Source organism: Anser cygnoides, chromosome 4, assembly GCF_040182565.1.
Source record: "Anser cygnoides isolate HZ-2024a breed goose chromosome 4, Taihu_goose_T2T_genome, whole genome shotgun sequence".
In the NCBI taxonomy this organism is placed as follows: Eukaryota; Metazoa; Chordata; class Aves; order Anseriformes; family Anatidae; genus Anser; species Anser cygnoides.
In genome coordinates this window covers 69322840-69344082 of record NC_089876.1, presented here as the reverse complement: position 1 = coordinate 69344082, position 21243 = coordinate 69322840, and the positions used below count along the sequence as shown (strand labels likewise).

General features: G+C 37.0%; 1 protein-coding gene across 2 annotated transcripts in view; it reads right to left on the bottom strand.

Moving 5' to 3' along the window:
- MMRN1 (multimerin 1) overlaps positions 1-21243 on the bottom strand; it is a 42111-nt gene continuing 20868 nt past the window's right edge. Inside the window, exons 4-8 of one of the 2 annotated variants that reach the window (XM_013201933.3) lie at positions 19970-20068; positions 17041-17214; positions 10139-12118; positions 2771-2917; positions 1-1597 (exon numbers count right to left, since the gene is read on the bottom strand). In XM_013201933.3, coding sequence (XP_013057387.2) covers positions 1176-1597; positions 2771-2917; positions 10139-12118; positions 17041-17214; positions 19970-20068 — 2822 coding nt within the window. In that variant the 3' untranslated portion in view covers positions 1-1175. Of the gene's footprint in view, positions 1598-2766; positions 2918-10138; positions 12119-17040; positions 17215-19969; positions 20069-21243 lie in introns of both variants that reach the window. The other variant, XM_048052147.2, reaches the window with a different exon arrangement.

Genomic DNA, 21243 nt, shown 5'->3' with positions numbered 1-21243 from the left:
TTTTGTTCGACTTTACTGTAAAATTTTACTAGGACATAATTCCCAATTCATATACATTAGTAGTAGCATTTTTCTAGAATAAGTATGTAAAATTCAGTCATTTTATTTTTATCCACATGTATGTTCAAGCTGTTACTTTATGAGGCAATGTGATCCACTATTGCATACAGGCAGTCATATGTGAAAATATGTTGGTTTTTTATTGTATTGAGTCTTGGAAATTTGGATTATGCAGACCAAAGTTCATTTTATCTTGCCTTAACAGTTAGTGAATATGATGTAGAAACAAATAAAATCATAGATTTATAGAGTTCAAACTTGGAAAGGACTATTATGATTATCTCTTTTAACATTTTGTACCTTATAGGCCAAAGTTTGTACAGCAAAATGAGCGTGAAGCCCATATAATCATGCTTACTTAAAAAAATGTCACCTAAGGAAGATCTCTCTGTGGTTTAAATGCTTCAAGCAATAGAAAGAGTCCACCAAATCCATTGTAATGTTTTTGCCATAACTAATTATATTCACTGGCAAAAATGACCACCTTATTTCTGATTTGAGTATATAAATATGCAACTTCTAAGTATTCCCTGTTTTATTTTTGCTAGACAAAAAAAAAAATACAGTTTGTTATCATACTAATTACATACAGAATTTTGCAATTGGATTCTCAAGGTATGTGGTCAATAATGTCAGGCAAAATGAAAAAAAATATATATTTTTTTCCAAACAATATATACATGACTATCACTTGATACAATGAGCTACACAGTAACCCAACATCTGAATCATCAAATCTATCCATCACTTAGGCGTGCACTCAGGTTGTAAAGTGATCATCAAAACCAGCTTTGATTTTCTTGAGAACTGATTCTCAGCTTCCTTGTGTAAGTATATTTATGCAATGTAAATGTAGAAAATAATTATATTTGTGTTTCCCACTCATAGAAGGAGGATGCTTACTTCTCCCCTGTCCCCAGCCTGTGGACTCTTTATAGATGTGTACATGCTACACACAAGCAACTTGGAGGATCAGACACTTCAAAAGCCAATGCCAATGCTTTGATTACTTTCAGAAACTTATCGATGTGAAAGAAATGAAGTTTTTAAATGCAAAAATAAATGTATATGCCAGTGTTTTCATTTGATGATTACTTTATACATTTATGAGTGGCTTAGGTACGATACAACAAATAACCACTAAAGGTAGTGACTGGTGGATACTTGGCTGGTATAGAGCCAGATGCCAGTCTGAGCCAGACTTCTTGACCATAATTTAATTCTAATAAAGCATTTCCAGTAATTACTCTGTCAGTGTACTTGTTGCTATTAATATTTTCAGCCTGAAAACTAAGTTTGTCTATTCCATCGATGACCAGATAGCCAGAGGCACGGGGACTAAATGATTCAATGGTATATTCAAAAACATACACCCCAAGATATGGAACATGGAACTTCCCACTTGCTGGGGCAAATGAAGCTCCGTAGTTGACATCCAGATTGTTAAATCTGATGGGTCCTGGAGTTGTCATCCCATATGTATGAGAGGCAAAAAAAGCTACCATAGGTGCATATCTGTATGATCCTTTTGAAAAATCTGGAAAGGAATAAAGAACAATTTCAAGTAACATCCCTGGCATTTCCCTCTCATTCTTCCTGTTATATTGTAGACAGACAACTTGGATTAGTGAGAAGATCAGAAAAAGTTTTTCTGAAGTCACATAACTGAGTAATTTGAGCAACTAAAACACTATTTCTACATAAGCACGCAGTTTTTCTATATTGTACAGAAAAGCATTTTTCTTCACAATTAGTGCTACATATATCCACAAAAGAAGAAATTTAGAAAAAGCAAGGTACCTCTGTGATGGACTACACTAAGTTAACATGAAAAGAGGTGCTATTTTTCTTTTCTTTCTTCTTTTCCCCTCTCTTCCCCCAACTTATTCCCCACCCCAGGATATCTTTCATTGTTCATCTGTGTGTGCTGAAGCCAAGAATTTTCTCCACAAATCTTAGACAAATAGTGGAGAGGTTTAGTACTCCTGACATTAAATGAGGGAGTAAAAGTGTATGTGTTTCTCTTCCAGCTGAGCATGCACACTGCGATTCCCTGCCACTGTAAAAATGATTTTATTCACTATTCATATGCTGTCATGAATGAGAATCAGCCAAATGGCTGCTGAAAGCTGCATTAAATTCTCATTCCATGCAGCCTGGATGTAAATTATTTATTTGTTTTCTGGGCTGAATAAGCACAGTTTGCACTTTTCTTCTTTGAAATATCTTTCAAGGGATGTATGGTTTGCTACTGAAAATCAGGGGTATGCCTAAAATGACTCCTCCAGGCTATAGTCCCATATATTATGGTAGCTAGTGGTATTTATAGGGCGTTTTGTGCAGTGTTGAAGCTAGTATTCCCAAGTGATGAGATTTCACCTCCCCCCTTGAATTCCATGATGTCATGTTCAACTACATCTATTGCATACCCTCCTTCAGCAGCCTTCTGCACAAGTCAGCAGGGAGCTTTCCAGCTATTATGGCTGGTCCCAGCCCAATTTAATCCTATTGTCTGGTCATATTAAAGAAAGAGATCAAGAGTCACCCACAGGAATTGATGTCTTCAGCACCAAAACACAGGACATTACTTCTTGAGTTGGTACTCATTAAAGTGAAATGTGAGACCTTTGACCAGCAAATGCTCTCTAACTAGACCTTGGGGCAAATGCCCGTGCTGCTAGCATATTGCACTACTAAATTCTTTACTTGCCAACACTCAGAGAATTGTCGTTCACCAGCTTCGTACTGCAGTTGACTCCTCCAAAGGGGTGGCGACAAGCACAAATAAAATTCTCTCTGTCATTGATACAGGTTCCTCCATTCTGGCATGGGGAGCTGACACAAGCTGAATACTGCCCTATAATAGAGAGGGAGGGAAACCAACAACCTTAAGTTTCAATGGCATGTACATACCCAAACAGTCGTTACAGTGATATTGCCCAAATTTTCAATATTTTGGATTTTGGATGGTCTCTTCATCAATTCATAAAGCTGGTGGCATTTCTACTGAGGTTCTGTGGGAAGGCTAGCTTCAGATCCTGTCCAGGTTGTTCAGCATCTCTGCTAATTCAGCCTGCCTCTTTGCCTGAACATAGCATATCCTGAGCTAGTCCCCAAATTATTCAGAAATATCTATAAAAGCTTAGTTCTGCTTGTCTCTGGGGGTCAGATACATGTAATAAGATGAAATATTACAAATCTACCTTCTTTGGAGCATCTTGCATGCCACACATGAGAAGCATTAAAAGACTGAGATATCTGAACAGCTGTGATTGTATAGTCCAAGAGAGTCCTGTCAAGAAGTAGCAACCTTTCCTTGCTCATTTCTCCCCATTCCTTCCTCCTTAAATTTAATGACCTCCTTCCTTGTAATAAAAGTTTAAAGCCAGCAAAGCCTGGTTACAGCCGAGCATTAGGAAATGTTCCTTCTGCTGCTTCTGACACAAGTCTTTCTATAACAATTTAAGGCAGGGTGGACCTACAGATGGTCCTCGGGACAGGTTCAGTTTGGAAGATATTCATTTCCATAAGGAGGTGGAGGTGCTGAGAATCCACCCCTCCTGACACAGAGACTTGCAGTCTATCCAGCATCAACTGTCAGTTGATTTTCTCTGCTGACTATCACACAGCTGGCTCAGTCCTCATCCTCTCTTACTGTATTGTAGCTCTTAGACACTGCAGCAAAACAAGACACAGTGAAAATCAGGCACTCTGTGATCGTGTGATTAAAGAAGTAGGCTGGGTAAGCTTATTAATGGGAATGTGCTGAGAGGTTTGGAGCTGACTGCAGGAGCCCCTCAGAAACAAACAGCAAAACTTGGAGAGGCAATGCTGACATATCCAATTTTATTTCCTTCTTTCGGTAAGACAAAGGAAATGAATATTTTTTTCTGTTGCTTCAAGCAAATCTGTGTCTTGATTTGGTTTCACTAGTGCAAGCACAGAAGGTTGCTCTCAAAGGGCAGATTCAATTCATCGTTGGGCATAGCAAAACACAGATTTTGTACTTTTGGTAGTGAGGATAGGCTGTCCTGTCTATGACATTATTCATCCAAATGTGTCACAACCACTGGGGGTGAGCCAGCTACTGGAGATGAAAGATCTTAAAAGTTATCTAAACCACTTCCAGTACTGGTTCTTTGTCCATAAATAAACTCAGTTCCAGAATATCCACCAAAATTGCTGTAAAAAATGTATATTGCAAGCAATAAAAATTATACCAACCAGGTGATTTTGCAGAGCATCTTCACTGAGGATGTCCTTACCTCTCTTTCTATGTATGTGCTGGCCAAATCATGCGCAACTGATATGGAGAAATCTGTAATTCCAGTGCTTCTGAGCTCTGAGGCAGTAATTACTGTGTGCAATTATATAATGTTTTGTCATAGCAGTTTGGAGGAACAATATTCAGGCTATGTTAAAAATTAAACATCACTATGAAAAATTTGGAACACAAAGTATTCCCAAACCATACATTTTTCTTTTCCTTTGCTTTGGTCAAATAAAAGTCAGATGTTTTAGAAAATGAAACTTTTCTTTGCCAGCAACTACCAGTAGAGCTGTGGAAAGAGAACTCCATGTAGTCATGTGATAAATCTAGATTGTTAGGTGGGAACTGAAAAATCCTTTCATGAAAGGGTTTACTTATTGCCAAGGAAGTATTAAACTGGATCTTCACATAGGTATCCCAGTAATGCCCACAGTTAGCTAAGATTCCTAACGAACTGTTTCACAGAATGCTGCATTAAGGCAACTAAATTCCATGGGAAATTTTAGTTCAGAGCGTAGAATGCTAAAGCACACTGTACTGTGCCACTTGAACTTGCACTAATGAACCATATAGGCCTAAAAACACAACAGTAATTTTTTTTTCACAGAAAATGATGTTCACCCTATAATGCCTAAAATAAAGTAATTCAGGTCTGTCATGACGGAGGTCACAGCACAGGCAACTGGACATGAGGAAAATATGTTTTTCTTCCTAGATTATAGTTTTGCTGCAAATTTAATTAAAGTTATTTTTCATTCATATTTGCCAAGTGTCCACAATGGTTTAGAAGTTGTGTGAAAGGAAAGCAGGAAAGGAAGGAAAACAGCTGATTGTGTCGACTGTATCGTATTCCCAAAATACCATAGAATGCTTTGTGTAGGAACACAGCAGATTCTCTGCTAATTGTCCTCTGCTTATCATAAACAAGTATATCCAAGAAACAGGAAAAAGATCACACAAAAGGAAATGATAATGAGATTGAGACCAATGTTTTAACAGTCTGCAGAGGGATGATTTTGCCTGAATTTAACCTTGGAGTTAAACCAAATTCAGACATAGCTTTACTTTTGTAAATTAACCCTCATGGAGCAGCATTGCTGGGGCTTATGCTTTACTTTCTGCAAGCTAGGAGAATCTGTGAAGACTCGAGTCAAATAAGGAGTTTTAGAGTAAGAGGCCAATGCCCTAGACCACCAAGGAATAAGCAATCTATATGTAACATCTGTGTGTTTTACAACAGCATATTTTTGCTGTCACTTCCGGCTGATGCTGCTCATCTCCCCTGCATTTTGTTTTTGTTCCTTGCTGAAGGGCACCCTGGAACACTGTGTCCATGTGACATATATTCTACTTGGGGTAAAGATGCCAAAAGTTACAGATTAGGAAAAGATTTCTTACTATTGTACACATCCTACTTTTAATTAATCTTTCACAACTTAGTGGTGTAGATGAGGAAGAAGAAATACTTTAGAAATTAAATGAAAAACTTTAATTGCAGCTATGAATAGTGGAGAACAAATGAAATGCAGTTGTTATTTACACTTAGAACAGTATGAGTGGAGATAGCCTATTAATGCCAAGTTTTTCTACTCTTTGGGAGGGCAAGCAGCCAGAAACTCTTTTGGGAAATAGGCTGCCAATGCTGTACAAACAACTCTTCAAACAAATAATGAAGATTTGTCAGTATCTACTGCAGCATTGTTTAGAAGTAAATCAAATATTTAGCAATCTAATAGTCTCCCTATGGAAAGAAGTGACTCCAGTGGTTCAGTTTGGAAGTGTCTGAACAAGAAGTGACTTTCCAGTGTTTTCTCAATATTTAGTTATCTGTATCTGTCTCTGTGGAAGCCTTAAGAGACTGGAAATCTGAGAGTGATAAAAGCAATGAACATCCTCAGTAGCCTGGATGCAAGGAGTGACACGGGGCTGCAGTTGAGGGGCTGCCCACCAGGGCAGGCAGGCATGAGCAGAGGGTGACAGCAGAGCTAGAGCGTTACCTGGAGAGTTGACGAGCAGAGTGAGGCAGGTCGATCACATCAACCAGGATCAGCCACAGCTCAGCATGACTCACAAAAGGTCAGATCATGAATCCTGGCCTGAGCTGGAATGGGGCTCCCAGGCACATGGACAGGGGGTGCAGTGTGAGGGATAGGTCAGACTGCCTGGGGCAATCAAGGCTATTGGTGCCCTCGGGGCCTTGGTAGGGAATTCGGGTGCAAGTGCTCTATGAAGTGTCCATGTTACAAAAAGGCACACTCACCACACAATGATCTTGGACAAAAAGTGAGGATGACAGGAGGCCTTTTCTTCACTGCAGCTGTTCTCCCCAGCTTTAGGTGGAGGCAGTTTGTCAAACTTGACCTGAACTACTTAGACTCTGGCAACTCTGTTGAGGTGCTTCTTTGTTAAACAGAGATATCTAAGACTTCAACCATTATGTTTTTCAGGTTTACTAAATTAAAAACAACAAAGCAGTTTCATCCACCTGTTAGTCTGAAGTGTAATTATGCAAAATGGAGGTGTGTGTCATCAAACTGAACTAGAATAATCATCAAACTAGTGGAATTAAAACACAGGATCAGAATATTTAAATTGTTTAAATTCACTGCAGGATTTAATGAGAGAGTGGCAATGGAGGCTTGCATTTATGTCAGGAGTCAGAAATCGTGAGAAACTAAAATCTGACAGAAAAAAAAAATCCAAAATGATTTCCACATATACAACTGCAAACACTCTGACTTAGCCCTCAGTTTCAGTGTGTAGTCCCTGCTGAAACAAATGGGAGCTTGGATTAAAACTAAAAGGTAGAACGTAGCCTATTGAAAGTTAGGAGCATTGACCATCGTTTCAGTACAGTGAGTTGTCTTGCTTTGGTGAGTTTTTGACAGAAGCAAGAAGATAGGAGATAAAACATAACTATTATTGAAATCTTAAATACACTTTAACTCCTTTGGTACTTCATTCTCCAGTGTACTGAGAACACTGATTTTGGTCATTCCCGTGTGAGTATACTAAGATATGTAAAATGAGTGTACTAAGATGAGTGTATTAAGATGTACTAAGAGTGTACTAAGATCAGGAACAAGATAAAAAGAAGATGAATGAAAACAAATGACCTTTATCTTACAATGATGCACTGTTTTAAATACATAAATATAACACAGTTGCACTCTCAGTTATTCATGTTGATGGGAGGGCAGAATAATCTGAATAAGGCATAACCACAACTAACACAAGACATGCCAGAAGAGTGCATTCAACTTTGAAAACTGTGACAGCCTCTAGGTTCTCTAGAGAACAAAACCAACTAAATGGCAATGGGCAAATTGGAATTTAGCTAAGCCCTTGCTCTGCATCGTGCATTTTTGCAGTAGAACAGTGTACTGGAGGGTAGGACCAGACATAATCCGTAACCAAGGCTAACGAAGAGTTTACTACTTTTTTTTTTCTTTAAAGGATGTCTTTTCCCCTATGTTAGATACTTGAAGGTATCTTAAGATCCTAATTGCTTTTTTATCCATTCCACATAGCTATTAAGTTATTATCAGGTGAGAGAGATATTCTGTATTCCTCACACGTATTCCACCCTCTACCTGACAAAAAGCTTTTCTTTTGTTCAATCCACAACTTGAGGAGTCTTCAAACTTGCATGTACCTGCATACATAGTGGAAACTCACATTGTTTCTCCTTGACGTCAAATGGTTGTTGTGGAAAGAGTTACCTCAGGGCCAAATCCTGAACACATTAAAGCCAATGAAAAATTTCAGTCTGTTAGAGTAGAATAGAATATTGAACATATTAGAATCAATGAGAATTGACATTCACCTTTGTACTGTTTATAGAATATGATTCTAATCTTTGTGGATTAAAATGATGGTCTAAGAGCTAATGCATTTTATAATTAGCTGATTGTACCTTAGGATATCTTCTAGAAACTTTAGTAGGGTGAGCACATATCTCTGGATGGTCTCCTGGAACTTAGAGAGAAAAACCTTTCCTGGAGAAGTAAAATCTACTGATGTAGAAGATGGATATTTTTTAATTAAGACAATGGTCTTACTTCTTTAACTTATGGAAATGTAATGTATGACTTTGCTAGGCAACAAACTTCACAGAGTGCAAAAGTTCATTACTGCTGGAAAACTGCATAAACACTGCTATGTAAAGACCTTGCTTAAAAATAGGGCTTTGCTATGTCTGCAAAGATCTGCACTTTTTGTAAGTGCGAGCACATAGTTAATGTTATCAAGTAAGCTATTTGATAAATTTGGCATGAGATAAATAATAAATAGGAAAGACATTAATTCACTAATACAGGTGGCAGCTTCCTGTGCTCCAGGCAGGTGGCACTGGTGACAGTTTCCAAAACAGTAGAAGACTCAGGAGGGATCAAAGACATCAGATCTCATTTTCCCCTAGTTTTAATTGTGATCAAGGGTTTTGAATTTCCATCCTGTGCAGTGGTAAGAACAGGCAGAAAACAAAAATGACCGAGAAAGAATTGCTATTTCAATATGTTAAAATAATCAAATTACTTTCTTGGTAGCAAGTGCATTTTTAAGTGTGACTGCCTGTTGGAATAGCTGTGTGTTCCCTCTAATTGAAGTGTGTTAAGTAAGTCCTTCAGTGGGGATGGATTTCATCATAAGTCAGATACTTGTGGGATTAGTGCTTTAATGAGCATCCTTTCCATTGATTACTGAAAAGTGCTGTATATAGGACAGGAGGAAAAAAGGAGGGATGGAGGACAAGACTGTACCATAACAAGAGCCGTAGTTCTTTCTACCACTACATCTTCTTACAATAGGGATGAAATATGCTTTCAGAAATGTTCATACATTTAAGAATGCTGTATAGAAAAGATTTAAGTCTGGACGTTCAAAAGTATCTGGACATTCACTTGTTATTTAGGAGTCTGTCTCGCTTGTTTTAATGTGAATTAGTCTCCTCTAGGATTTCTAGTCATTTAGTCACTTTTTTTTTTTTCCAGAAACTATATTTCCATAAAACATCAGCTTGTGCTATTGATTTTCACTCAGATATGGTGCCAAAAGGCATAACTTTTGTATTTCTATGAATTCATCCATATAAATTAATTTCATGTGATGATGTTTGAATTTAAGTAAGGAAGCCAATCACACTCAAAATGTCCTTTTTAAGAATGGCAGCTTCTACTCAGCTGAGCCATTCTCTAGATGAATTCAAGAGTCAAACACACTTTATTAGCTGGACTACTGATTCTGCAAGAACAGTTATTATTGTAACTAATCTCAGTGAATTCATGTAGGAGCTGGCAAAAGCTCCTTTGCAATCATTTGGTGTATTCACTTGCTTAGGTTTTTAATACCTTTCATCCCCCTTGATGCTGCAAAGCACTGAAGCAACTCCAGATATCTCTCCCAAGTTGCACATTTCTACTGAAATTGCTAATTGAGATGCAAGCACAAAATTATTGTAGTTTAGATTTTCTCTAAATTGACGGTTAGGTTTGAAAGGTCAGGTCCTCAGCTGAGTGTGTGCATACACATGTATCTTAAACCGATTAGATGTGAATTTATTAAGGAAAATTACATGGAGCTTCTGGGATGCCTTAATGCAAAGTCTCCTCACAAGAAAAATAAACCTTCTTGGAACAGTAACCTGAAGTTCCTCCAAAACACTGTGGCATTCTTTGAGTTTTTATTCTCCTTCTCCTTAAGTTCTTATGCCACCTGTTAAGACTACTCTCTGACTCAGTTCATCACACTGATTATATAACACCCTTTATTACAAAAGAGCCTAATTTTTCTTAGACTAAAACACGTTACCTGAATCTATAGTATTATCTGCGTTTCTCTGACTTCGGCTTGCCAGGCTCATGGTGATGTTTGTTGTCCCTTTTTTCACTGGAGCTGGTTTCTTTATAGTTGGTTTCACTTGCTTCTGAAGTTTGGTGATGTTGTTCATTGCACTTGCCACCAATACGTCAACATGCTCAGTTAAATTTGTCAGGATAGTCCCTGCTTTTATTTCAAGCACAGATTCAATAAGCTCTTTGAGGCCTTTTTGCAGTAGGGGAATATCTGGCTGAGCAAGTTTAATCAGCACAGGTATACTTGCATTCACTTTTTGGATGCTGCTGTTGGCATCCTGACACAGCCCCCAGACTTCATGAGCAGTCCTGTTCAGAAGTGGAATGCTGTTTGAGAAGCGGATTGACTTGGCTTCCAGGGCCTTAATCCTGGAATTCAGTGCCTGGAGCTGAAGTGAGATCATTTGTTCTTTCTCTGTTGAGGCAGCCTTGTTTTTCTTCAGTGAGACACAGTTATTTGCCAAAAACTTAGAAATTTTTGACTCCACACCCAGGAGGCGAACCTCATGGTCCCTAGATTCCTCCACAGAGTCATATAGTTTTTCTTCCAGTCGGGTGATATCTTTTTGTTGACTGTTCACTTTTGATGATGTTTCATTTAAAATATAGTAAATTCTTCTGAAATTGTGGAGCATAATTTTGTCAGACTCTACATACGGAAGATCAGAAATGGATGTAACTACTTGTGAAGTGAATTCCTGTTTCTTGCCAGTAAGCAGTGTCCAGAGGGTTTCATTCAACTGTTGCAACTGGGAAATGAAAGCCAGCAGGCTGTCCAGCTTCTCTGCTCTGCCACAGCAGACTTCAGTCTCATTTTTCAGGGCATGTAGCATATGTTTCGGCACATAGTTATCTTGAATAGAATCAATAGCACTGTTTATTACTGTCATGGTCTTGTTTAATCCATCCTCTATTTCCATAGAGCATTCATTAATACGACTCTCAAAGAGTTCCTGATAAGCCTGAGATTCATTTTTAAGTCCTTCCTGAGTTTTAGAAAGTCCCTTAATTGTAGAACTCATTCTGTTAATGGAAGTTGTGAGGTTTTCAAGCTTTTCATTGATTGCTTCAGCTTGAATTTGGTGTTCATACTCTGAAGTCAGACTAAAAGGTGCCCCTTGTTCAATCAAGGGTTGCAGGATCTCCATGTCATAGCACAAATCATTAATTTGCTCATTCATTTTATCAATCTTACTGTCCAATGGAAGGACCATGTCAGAGAGACTTCTGTTTAGGATAAGCACATTCTCTTGGGTTGCTGCCAGCTGCATTTGGAAATCCTTTCTGCTCTCTGACAACATGCCATCACAGACTCTCAGAATAGAATCTCTCTGAATTTCCAGTTCAACACTGAGATTGCTGATTTTGTTGTCCTGGATTCTTAAGTCATCGTAAATCTGCAGCACCATCAGGCCCTGTTTCTTTACTTTCTCATTCAGTGTGAACACGTACTCTGTAATGTTGTACTCTGTGACTTGATCCGTTGAAGGGATGTTTTGATTTGAAGACTGTTCAGCTGATAACAGTTGTTCATGAGCATCTTTCATTTCAGTAAGGGTCCTATTTAAAGATTCATAATAAATGACACTTCTTGACTGTTGATGTTCCAAGTTGTCTTCCAAGGATTTCTGCTTTTTCTGTAAAGCTTTCACAGGTTTGTCACAAATTAGGGTCATTTCCTCTTTCATCTGCACCATATGACTTTTTAGCTCCAGAATGTCAAGCTTTGTTGGCCTGCTGTCTTTCTCTTGAGCAATTTTTTGTTGGGTTTCATTCAGATGTTTGACTAATTCTTTTGTATTTTCAAGATCTTCTGATAAACTAGACACAGTCTTGAAAATTTGAGCAATGCTCTCTTGCATTTCTCTTCGAAATCCTTCTAACTGTTCTCTGACAATGTCTTTGACTAACATATTAATACTCTTGGATTTGAGACCTTTGAGAGAAAGGATAAATATGGAAACAATCAAAACAATAGTCAGCAATATCTTTTTTTTTTTTTCCCCACAATGTGAGCACAGTGCTATAAGGAAGTGAAATGCCCACTTTGGTTACCCACCCACAGAGGAAAATGTGCAGCTGAGGACCACAGAAGATGGCTACTTGTATGAAGTCTCGTCCCTTCTTCTAGTGAAATCAGAGAGAATTTTGCTATTATTTTGAAAATGCAAACTCATCTGCTGCATATATAGTTTCAGTTTTGATTGCCTAGATAAGCTGTCTCTGAGCACTGAAATTAGGAGAGTTATGTGTGCTTTTGCGGCTTGCTCAAAAGAAAACAAGGTGTCCTTTTTCCATTTGGAATGTAAGAAAAAAAAAAACGGCTTTAACAACATTATGGTCAAGAAGAAGTAATAGCAGAGATTATTATTACTTTCCTATTCTATCATGTATGATAAGTGATCATATGACACACTATAGTGAGGAAGAAGAAAATAAAAATAATAGCCTTATTACATATCTAAAATTAAGGTATGATAAAAATGCTGCAAAAGACAGACTTTTAAGGTACACATTTTAAGTTAGTCTTGCATACTATAACTTTTTAAATAGCTCCTACGAATACTGATCCTGAAAAGCAATGGTTAAAGGTAATTATGTGGGAATTCTGCTCCTGTGTAAAACATCAAAATATGACTCCTGTATAGTCTTAAGTGGGTAAAAGCAGTCATAAAATACTATCCATCAAGACTGCTGCATAAAAATATTGAATTAGAGCAATAATTCTGCTCCATTATGAGATTAGAAGGACTTTTTTTTTCTTTCTTTTTTTTTTTTTTTCTCCAAAGGTAGCCCCTGTGTCCAGTTAAAGCACTGAAACATTCTTTGCACAAACACCATGGACCCTTGTAGCCAGCTTGCCATATAATGATTATACTCTTCAAGCTCTACAATACTTTGATGACTATCAGTTCTCAGATTAAATATTATTGATAAAGATAGAAACTCTTCCTTTGCCTTTTTCTGTTTTCCTCTAAATTACTTCTATAGCCTGGAATGTATTGCTTCATCTCTAAAACAGCAAGGCAAACTCTGAAACCTTATTTGAAAATACATTCTCTGCAAGAGCAATATAAGTGGCAGGAAATCAGACCCATAAAACCTAAGGACAATAAATGCCAATACAGCTCTGGGCCCCAAGGGTACAAAAGAAAGTCCCAATAAAAATGGTTTTGTTCAGAAAGCTAGAAACATAGTACTTTTTCTATTCAGGAAATCCATGTGAATTACGTGCGTCCTTCCAGCTGTAAACAGGCTAATGTAACTGATAATAGCTGCTATGAACTATAAATGAGTCTTAGTCTTCATTATGTCTGGTAAAATGGACAGTAAACATCTCTGATGCTTAGGGGAGAAATCTGTCACTTGTTCAAGTGTTTTTTTCAAGGTAGGATATAATAGGCAGGTACAGTAAATTTGATAGCATAGAAAAAAGCTACTTCAGAAATACAAAATGAAGTTTCCCAAGCAATACATTCAGTTACTGTCAACTGTGGTCACAGATGTTACAGTATTTTTTTTACATACAATATGCAGAACAACAAAGTGATAATATTGAGATTGCCTCTATTTTTTTTCAGGGTACAATGTGCACTCACATATGCAGAGTTTTGTCAATGAACTTCAGTAAAAGAAAAACAGCAAGATATTCGAAAATGAGGATATACTGGCAGCTGAGGGGAGGATCCAAGATATAAATGAAGAGTAAAATAATTGACATGTAGAGGAAACCATTATCACTGATCATTTGGTCAGGATACTTGAAGATGCGAGAAAATAGTTTGTGGCTTTAAGAGTCACAAGGAGCTGTGAAGAGAAGTTTAATGGCTGTGGAAAAAAACCAAGTTACTCTATGCCTTCTATGAGGAATTCATCAAATTTCTTCATGTCAGCAACATATTTGGATGAAAATCCATCATGCTGCAAGAATTCTTCTATGGGATCTACACTGGCCTTTTGTTCCTGTGACAGTCAAGAAACTGCCAGCCCCTCCTCTCCCATTCCTACTCTATTTAGCTGGATCGTCGGTGTTTTGTGGAGCTCAGCTCTGGTTTTCAGGTGTTCTTGTTATTATCAAGATGATGAAACCTGACAAAACAGACAACTTGGGGTTTCTCTCCCTTGTTTCCTGGCTAGGACAACTAGGTACTTGGTAAGCAAGTACTGTTATGAATTTATTGCTCCCTGGGGCTGTGGGAGCATACTTCTTCACAGGAAAACCTGAACCAAACTCCTGCTGTAGGTGACAATCTTAAGCTTGAGCTAAGAATACATGTGAGTACATTCATGGATGCAACTCGATCTTTCTGTTGCTCATTTTGAAATGGAAAGGTCCAAACTACCTGTGATCACTAAAGATCTCTTGAACTTTTTATGAGATTATGAATTTTAATTTTAACTCCCTGGCTGAAATCCACAGTGTGTAATTACTCTGTGTCAACATATACTCCCTCTGCAGTTTCAATTACTATTTGAAGAATAGTGTGCAAAATAAATGTATGTACACAGGAGACTGAGCTGAGGTTATACATCCAGCTGTAAATGACATTTCTGACTTGGAAGTGATTAACTCTCCATTGCTGAGTTCATTTTTAAAGGAGTGTGCATTTTAATAATGAAGAGGAAAGGAGTATATAAAAGGGCTTGATGTGGATGAAAGAAGGAAATGAAAGGGAGAACGCCAAATTATTTTCTCAAAACAAGTAAAAAATAGGAAGAGTCTCCTGAGCATTGAAAGCAGTCTTTTTAAATGCATGGAAGACTTCAATAATCAAATTAGAGGAGCATATCAGTTACTACAGTGTCACCTTGTATCAACAGATGACAGATTTGTGGGACCAAAGTCTATTTATAGATGAAAACAAGAAATAAAGACTTTTTAAACTGTATTGAATTGTTTGTTCAAAGAGAAAGACTTCACTCCAAACAAACCTTGATACAAATCTGGGCAGCCATTAGAATTTCTGTGATATGAACAAAGGTGAATAATGTATGTGAGAAAGGAGGTGGGCATCATGCGAAGAAAATGGAAAGGCAGGAGGAAGAAGGAAGAAATCTGAATAACATGAAGGAAGTACAGTCTTAGCTATTCTTTGAAAGCATATTTCTTCAGCAAGCAGTGATAGTGGGGAAAGTTGTTAAGTGTTTTGCTTCAGGTGAGATTCTAACAGCAATTTTTAGCAACTCTGATGTTTGTATGCTCTGCGTCTGTACTGAACTAGAGGACAGCATGGAACTCTTGACAGTTTCAGTTTCTTTAGAATATTCTTTGCCCACTTGGGATATGACGGAGTGATACTCCCTGGGCAGAAACTGCAGTTGCCCTTTAACGTTATTACATGAGCCAACAGAAACACGAAGCTTGTCCTCTCTCCCCTGTTCCATTCATTCCTGCTGTTTACCTATGTACAAGCCAAGAATAACCATTATTGGAGTGCCCATAATGAGAGTTAAGGAAAGTAGCTGATGGCAGCATTTTCATTAGAGCTACCTGATTAGGGGGTAGATCAAGAACATAAATCAAAAAAAGGCCAGCAAGAGGGGATTTCATTGAAGCAGGTATAAAATAGAGCGTGATAGATAAAAACAATAAAGACTTGAAACACATTTACAGACAAGTAGGAAATAATGTTTTTTTTTCTTTGTTTGTTTTTACTGTGCGTTTTAATTAGGACTTAGGTCCCTAAATATAGATAGGGAATGGAGAAGCAAGAGCACAGAAAATGACCTCTTGGAATAGCATCAAAATGACAGCTAGAATGAGTGGAATATAAAAAAGAATGAAGAGAAAGCAGAAGGGAAATGGGAAATATTCAAAGACAAATTAAATGTATGCCCAAGGGTCAAGAATGCCGTCTAGCAATATGTGGAGAGGTGAAAGCAGGTCACAAAGTGAGAGATGGGATAAATGTGATCCAGGGTACAAGAGAGCCATCTAGCATTTGGCATGAGCAACTTGGGAAACAGAAGAGAACTGAAAATACATGAAATGGGATAACACCAGGTAATTGTAAGGGAAATAAGAAAGCACTTATTGCTTCTTTTAGTTTTATCTCTGTGCAAAATTTCCAATTCCCCCATGTTATTTTTAACCAATAGAAAGTTCTCTGGATTCTGAAACATATTATACAATCAGTTTGGGAAAAAATCCTGAAAAATTAGGAAAATATTGCATATCAAGGAAATGAAAGCTGCTGTCCCAGTCTGTTTCTTAAGCACTGTTTCTAGATAAGTATCAAACAGATCTTGCTGTGGGATTTACAATTCTGCTGATAAAAATCTGCCCAACCTTCTGATCCCTGTCCATGTCTTCCTCATTCACCCAATAGAAGAAGGATAATTGCTTACTTGATTTTTAACTCATGAGCACAGATCTTTATCAAAGTTAGCCTAATGTTATCCCAGAGGCAAATTATTCAGGGGGATGTTTGACATGTTATAAATGCAACTACAGAAATCCTTATATGTTTCCTCTGCATATGTGAATTATGTGTTAAAGAATATTGCTTGAACTTAGTATAAAAGCAAATACTACCTCCTTTAGCAGCTGTCAGGTAAATTAAAAACAGAGATAAGAAAATTTGCAGAAGCTCTAAGTAAATGAAAATGCCTTGATAGTAGCTTAAGTTACCATATAGATGATGTAGTACATAAGAATGTAAGTTCTTTTTGTTACTGTAAAAGACACCATAACAAATGCTTAAATAAAAAAAATCCTTCTGTTATGAAACAAGAGTTCTCCCTCCAAATGTTAAACAATAGAATAAGACAGCCTATAAATGTTTTTAGATTTTCTTTCTTTCTTTCTTTCTGGCACCTTTAACTGGGTGAGTGATTACATTAATTTATTTTTCTTACCTTTTAGAAAAGACTGGAAGTCTCTGCCCTTATCTTCATTGATTTTGCCTTCTAGAGAAGAAAGAGTCTTGCTTGCATCATTCATGGCAGCAGTAATGTTGTCAACCTTCTTCTGTAGAAAAGTCAGTTTCATCTCCTGGCTGCTAATCTTCTCGTTCATTTTTTGCGTAAGTGCTTGTTCACAAAACAAAATGAGAAAAAAAAAAGAAAAAAAAAAGTAGCATTGCAAAATTGTGAGGGAAAAATAAAATGTAATTGACTTGAGAGACATTAGCTGAGAGTGCAGTGAAAAGTTTCTGAATTATTAGCCTGGAGTGAATCATCTTGATTTTTGTCATGTATCATGTATTAGTGACATTCAGCAGCACAGCAGTAAATAATTACTGAAGCATCTGTATCCATTATAGAGCATTTGTAATTCTAGAAGAGTACTTTGAATGGTTAGCATATTTTAATCAGCATAATGCCATTCTCCACCTAGCACCCTAAGGGTATTCAGTTAACTCTCATTTAGTCTACCTCCTTTAACGCAATCACAAAAGCATTGATTTTTACTTTCCATTTATAACATAACTTCATGAATTTGCAAGGCTTGTGTCTGAAGAAACACATCATATTTTCAGTGTTGGGGTCAAAATAAAGACTTGTTCAACAGAGCAGCAAGGGAAAAAAACTATCAGAAAAACAGCTAATAGATAAATGACTTCAGAATAATTAGTCTGTCACTAAGAAAAGATGTCCAACCTGTTCAGTCAATTTTTTTCCAAACCTGCCCAAAAACCTGGCATTTGTAGTCTCTTCAGGTGCAAAAAGGCCTATCTGGATGCTTTTAAGATAGTGGTAAAGAAGGCCTTGATCTTGCAAACTGAGACTTCATGGAACATCAGCTATCCACTGGCGTTTCACAGCTGACAGGAATGAGACTTAGTCTGAGATTTTCAGAAGATGTTGAGAAAATTAAATGATTTAATTCCTGTAAGCAAAGCTATAAAATCTCTTCAGGTCCTTTGACAATCAAGTTTAAATGGCCTATACACATACATTATACACATAATATACTACACCACATTATCCAAACCATACCATGACTTAACAAATTGCCATGACTTAACAAATTGCTATGCAGAAGATTCTTAAGCAATACAGATAAATATTTATTAGCACAAATTTACAGTATTGCTATTGATCTTTAGTCACTTTTCATTATGGGATCAGTGTCTTTTCTCATGGCAGTACACTTATAATCAGAAATCATATAGGCACAGGCCTAGTGTAAAATACAGGCTGTAGGCACAGGGTCCTAAAGACTACAACAAGAAAAAGCAAGTTAAAAAAACGAATGTTCTGACTAGAATTTGATTCTTCAATATTCTAATATGTAAAAAATAAATGTATCATATCTAACTCAATAGCATGTGGGAAAATACAGAGAATTCACCAAATGCATCAAGTCAGTGCAGATGAATTGTGCCAAAACCCACAAGAATACTTTCCTGTAGAGATGCATTGTCTGTAAAACTCTTAATAGGTATAGCTTGATGAATAAACCTGTTTTAGGTTAGAGTGTTAGCATCTTCAGCTGTTTTCTTTCCCACTTGGTGTCCATTTAGACAGAAAACTGTGATTATATCTCAACTAAGTAGTTTAGAGTCTGGCAATTCTCCTCAGCTTTCCTCAGCATCATCGTGGAGACAAGCCATTGGTGGTTCTTTTTTGAATGCTCCTTGGCATAATACTACACTCTGACAAAGACAGACAGACAAGTCTGGATACTTCTGCTCTTTGAAGAAGTATCTCTCTTACTTGAATTGCCACTGTAATAAACTGAGTTGATTTCAGTACTGGCTCATGTATAGTCATCAGATCTATTAACTGAATGATAATTAATTTGCAGAGTGCAACACTTTCTTCACCTACATTTCTGTCAGTCCTACTAAAGGGAGTAGACAAGCTTCAAAAATTAACTTGAAACTGTGGTTTATAAATGCTATGGCAGATGGAAATAGAAGCTGGCTTGTAGAGTTCTGACAGCAGCTGATGGAGTGGCAGACCGGGGCAGTCAAATACTCCTGGCCTTAGGCTGTGTTTGCAGAGTTGGCAACCAGAACAGGTATCTCTTTATACTCTAAACTGATCTTATCAATTAACATGGAGCGCTGAGATTTCAGTTTTAGAGTTATTTTTTATGCCAGAATTGCTACTAAGAGAAGTGGCTCTATTTAACGCTATTGATCAGGCTCACTTTTTCATATGGGCCCTCTCTGTACATACCCACAGAAGAAAACACTGATCAATATGTTCCAAAACGTTATGGCTTAATGTGAACAAATGTGGGCAAAATGTGAACATAGTGAGCAAATGAGTAGTGCAATAAGACATGGTCTCAAACATCTGTGGTATACAGTGGTATATTGTCCCTGTGTTGCTTAGTTATTTGATCATCATAGATGGAGTAGTTTAAATAACATGTAAGCTGCCCTTGCCAAAGTTTGAAGAGCCACTGTACTGATTTTGAATAGAGCAACAATTTTTATAAGCAAGTACATAACAGAATTGTGTATTCAGGTAATACAATGAACATCACTACATTTTCTTTCAAAGTGCAATGCTAGTCTACACTACTAGATTTTTTTTTTATTCTTCTGATAATTCATCTAACTAACTCAGTAATGCAGTAGTTTAAATATTTTTTATTCAATATTTTTTCTGGTTTTAGCTTTGTCATGGACATTCTATAGTGCTGTCCTGATTTCAGCTGGGATAGAGTTAATTTTCTTCCTAGAAGGTGGTATGGTGCTGTGTTTTGGACTTAAGATGAGAATAACGTTAATAACACACTGATGTTTTAGTTGTTGCAGTGCTTACACTAAGTCAAAGACTTTTCAGCTTCTCACACTGCCCCACCATGAAATTAGTTATAAGAACTGACCTGGACCACTGGGGTCCTGTGAAACTCCTGGTGTCCTCTCAATGAGAGTTCTGCTGCTTTCAGCCTGATTGCTGTGTAGAAACAATTGTTGTTCTTGAGCTAAAAGACAGACAAAAAGGAAAGGATGCAAGTGAAATACTGAATGTGACTAAATAAGGATTCTGAATCAATTGCTTTCAAAAAAAAAAAAAAACGCTGCAGTTTACTCTTCTGCAGAACCACATATTTATTAACATAGTGAACAGCTTTATAAATGGCTTCCTAACATCGGTGAGGGTTGCTGTTAATACTATAAGGTCAGAACTTGTCCTAGAATGAACAGAACATGGAAATATACAGGGCTAAAAATTCTAGGTGAGGATTTTAGATCAATATAAAACAGCAATACAAAGACAATACAAAGACTGCCAGCTATAAAATTATTTACTTGCCACCTATAAAATTATTTTTCCTAGCTGAAATGGATAAAAGTAAAGTTTGTTGAAATTATTTTTTTTAATTATTTTTTATTTTTGGCAGATTACATAAATCTTCAAATTATAAAAAGCTTCTCATTAATGTGATGGTTGCAGCACCTAAAAAAATGAAAACAATTACAAAATGTAATCAGATTCCAAAAAATATTATCTGAGATTTTCAACTGGTACCTACATTAATAATGAAATTTGGTAAGTTTGTAAATACTTTCTCTAGTCATGGCAGATGAGGTTTTTCTGTGCTTGTTTTACCTCTCAATCCAAAGATACAAAAGCACTTTGTAAAAAGCTGGACTAACATTATTATTTCAGTACTACAGTTGGGGAAACAGATGTCCAGAAAAGTAGACCTTCACCCACAAAACATAGGAAACAGCTGATAATTTTGAGAAATGAAATGAGATTTCTACCTTCAGGACTTAATTCTCTTTCCATTCACTTTCATTTCATTGCAGTGGGGAAAAAATGAAATATGTACAAAGTAGGTTGTAAACTTGTTAGTGTAAATTCAGACCAATTTTTACATGTTTGTTAAGTTCATGAAGCATTTTGTATTGGCTGTTGTTCCATCTTGAGCACATCTGAGGAATGACACTTTAGCTGATGTGATTTCCAGCCTTTTAGTACAGTACAAGAAGAACTTGGATACACCAACATTATTCCCCAGTTCAAATATTAAAACAGAGTCCGACCATAACGTGAGTTTCCAGGGAAACAGAACAAAATGCTGAATCAAGAAATTCTCTATTATCCATCAGCCTTTTTGCAGTGTATATGAGGATCAATAGATTTCATTTA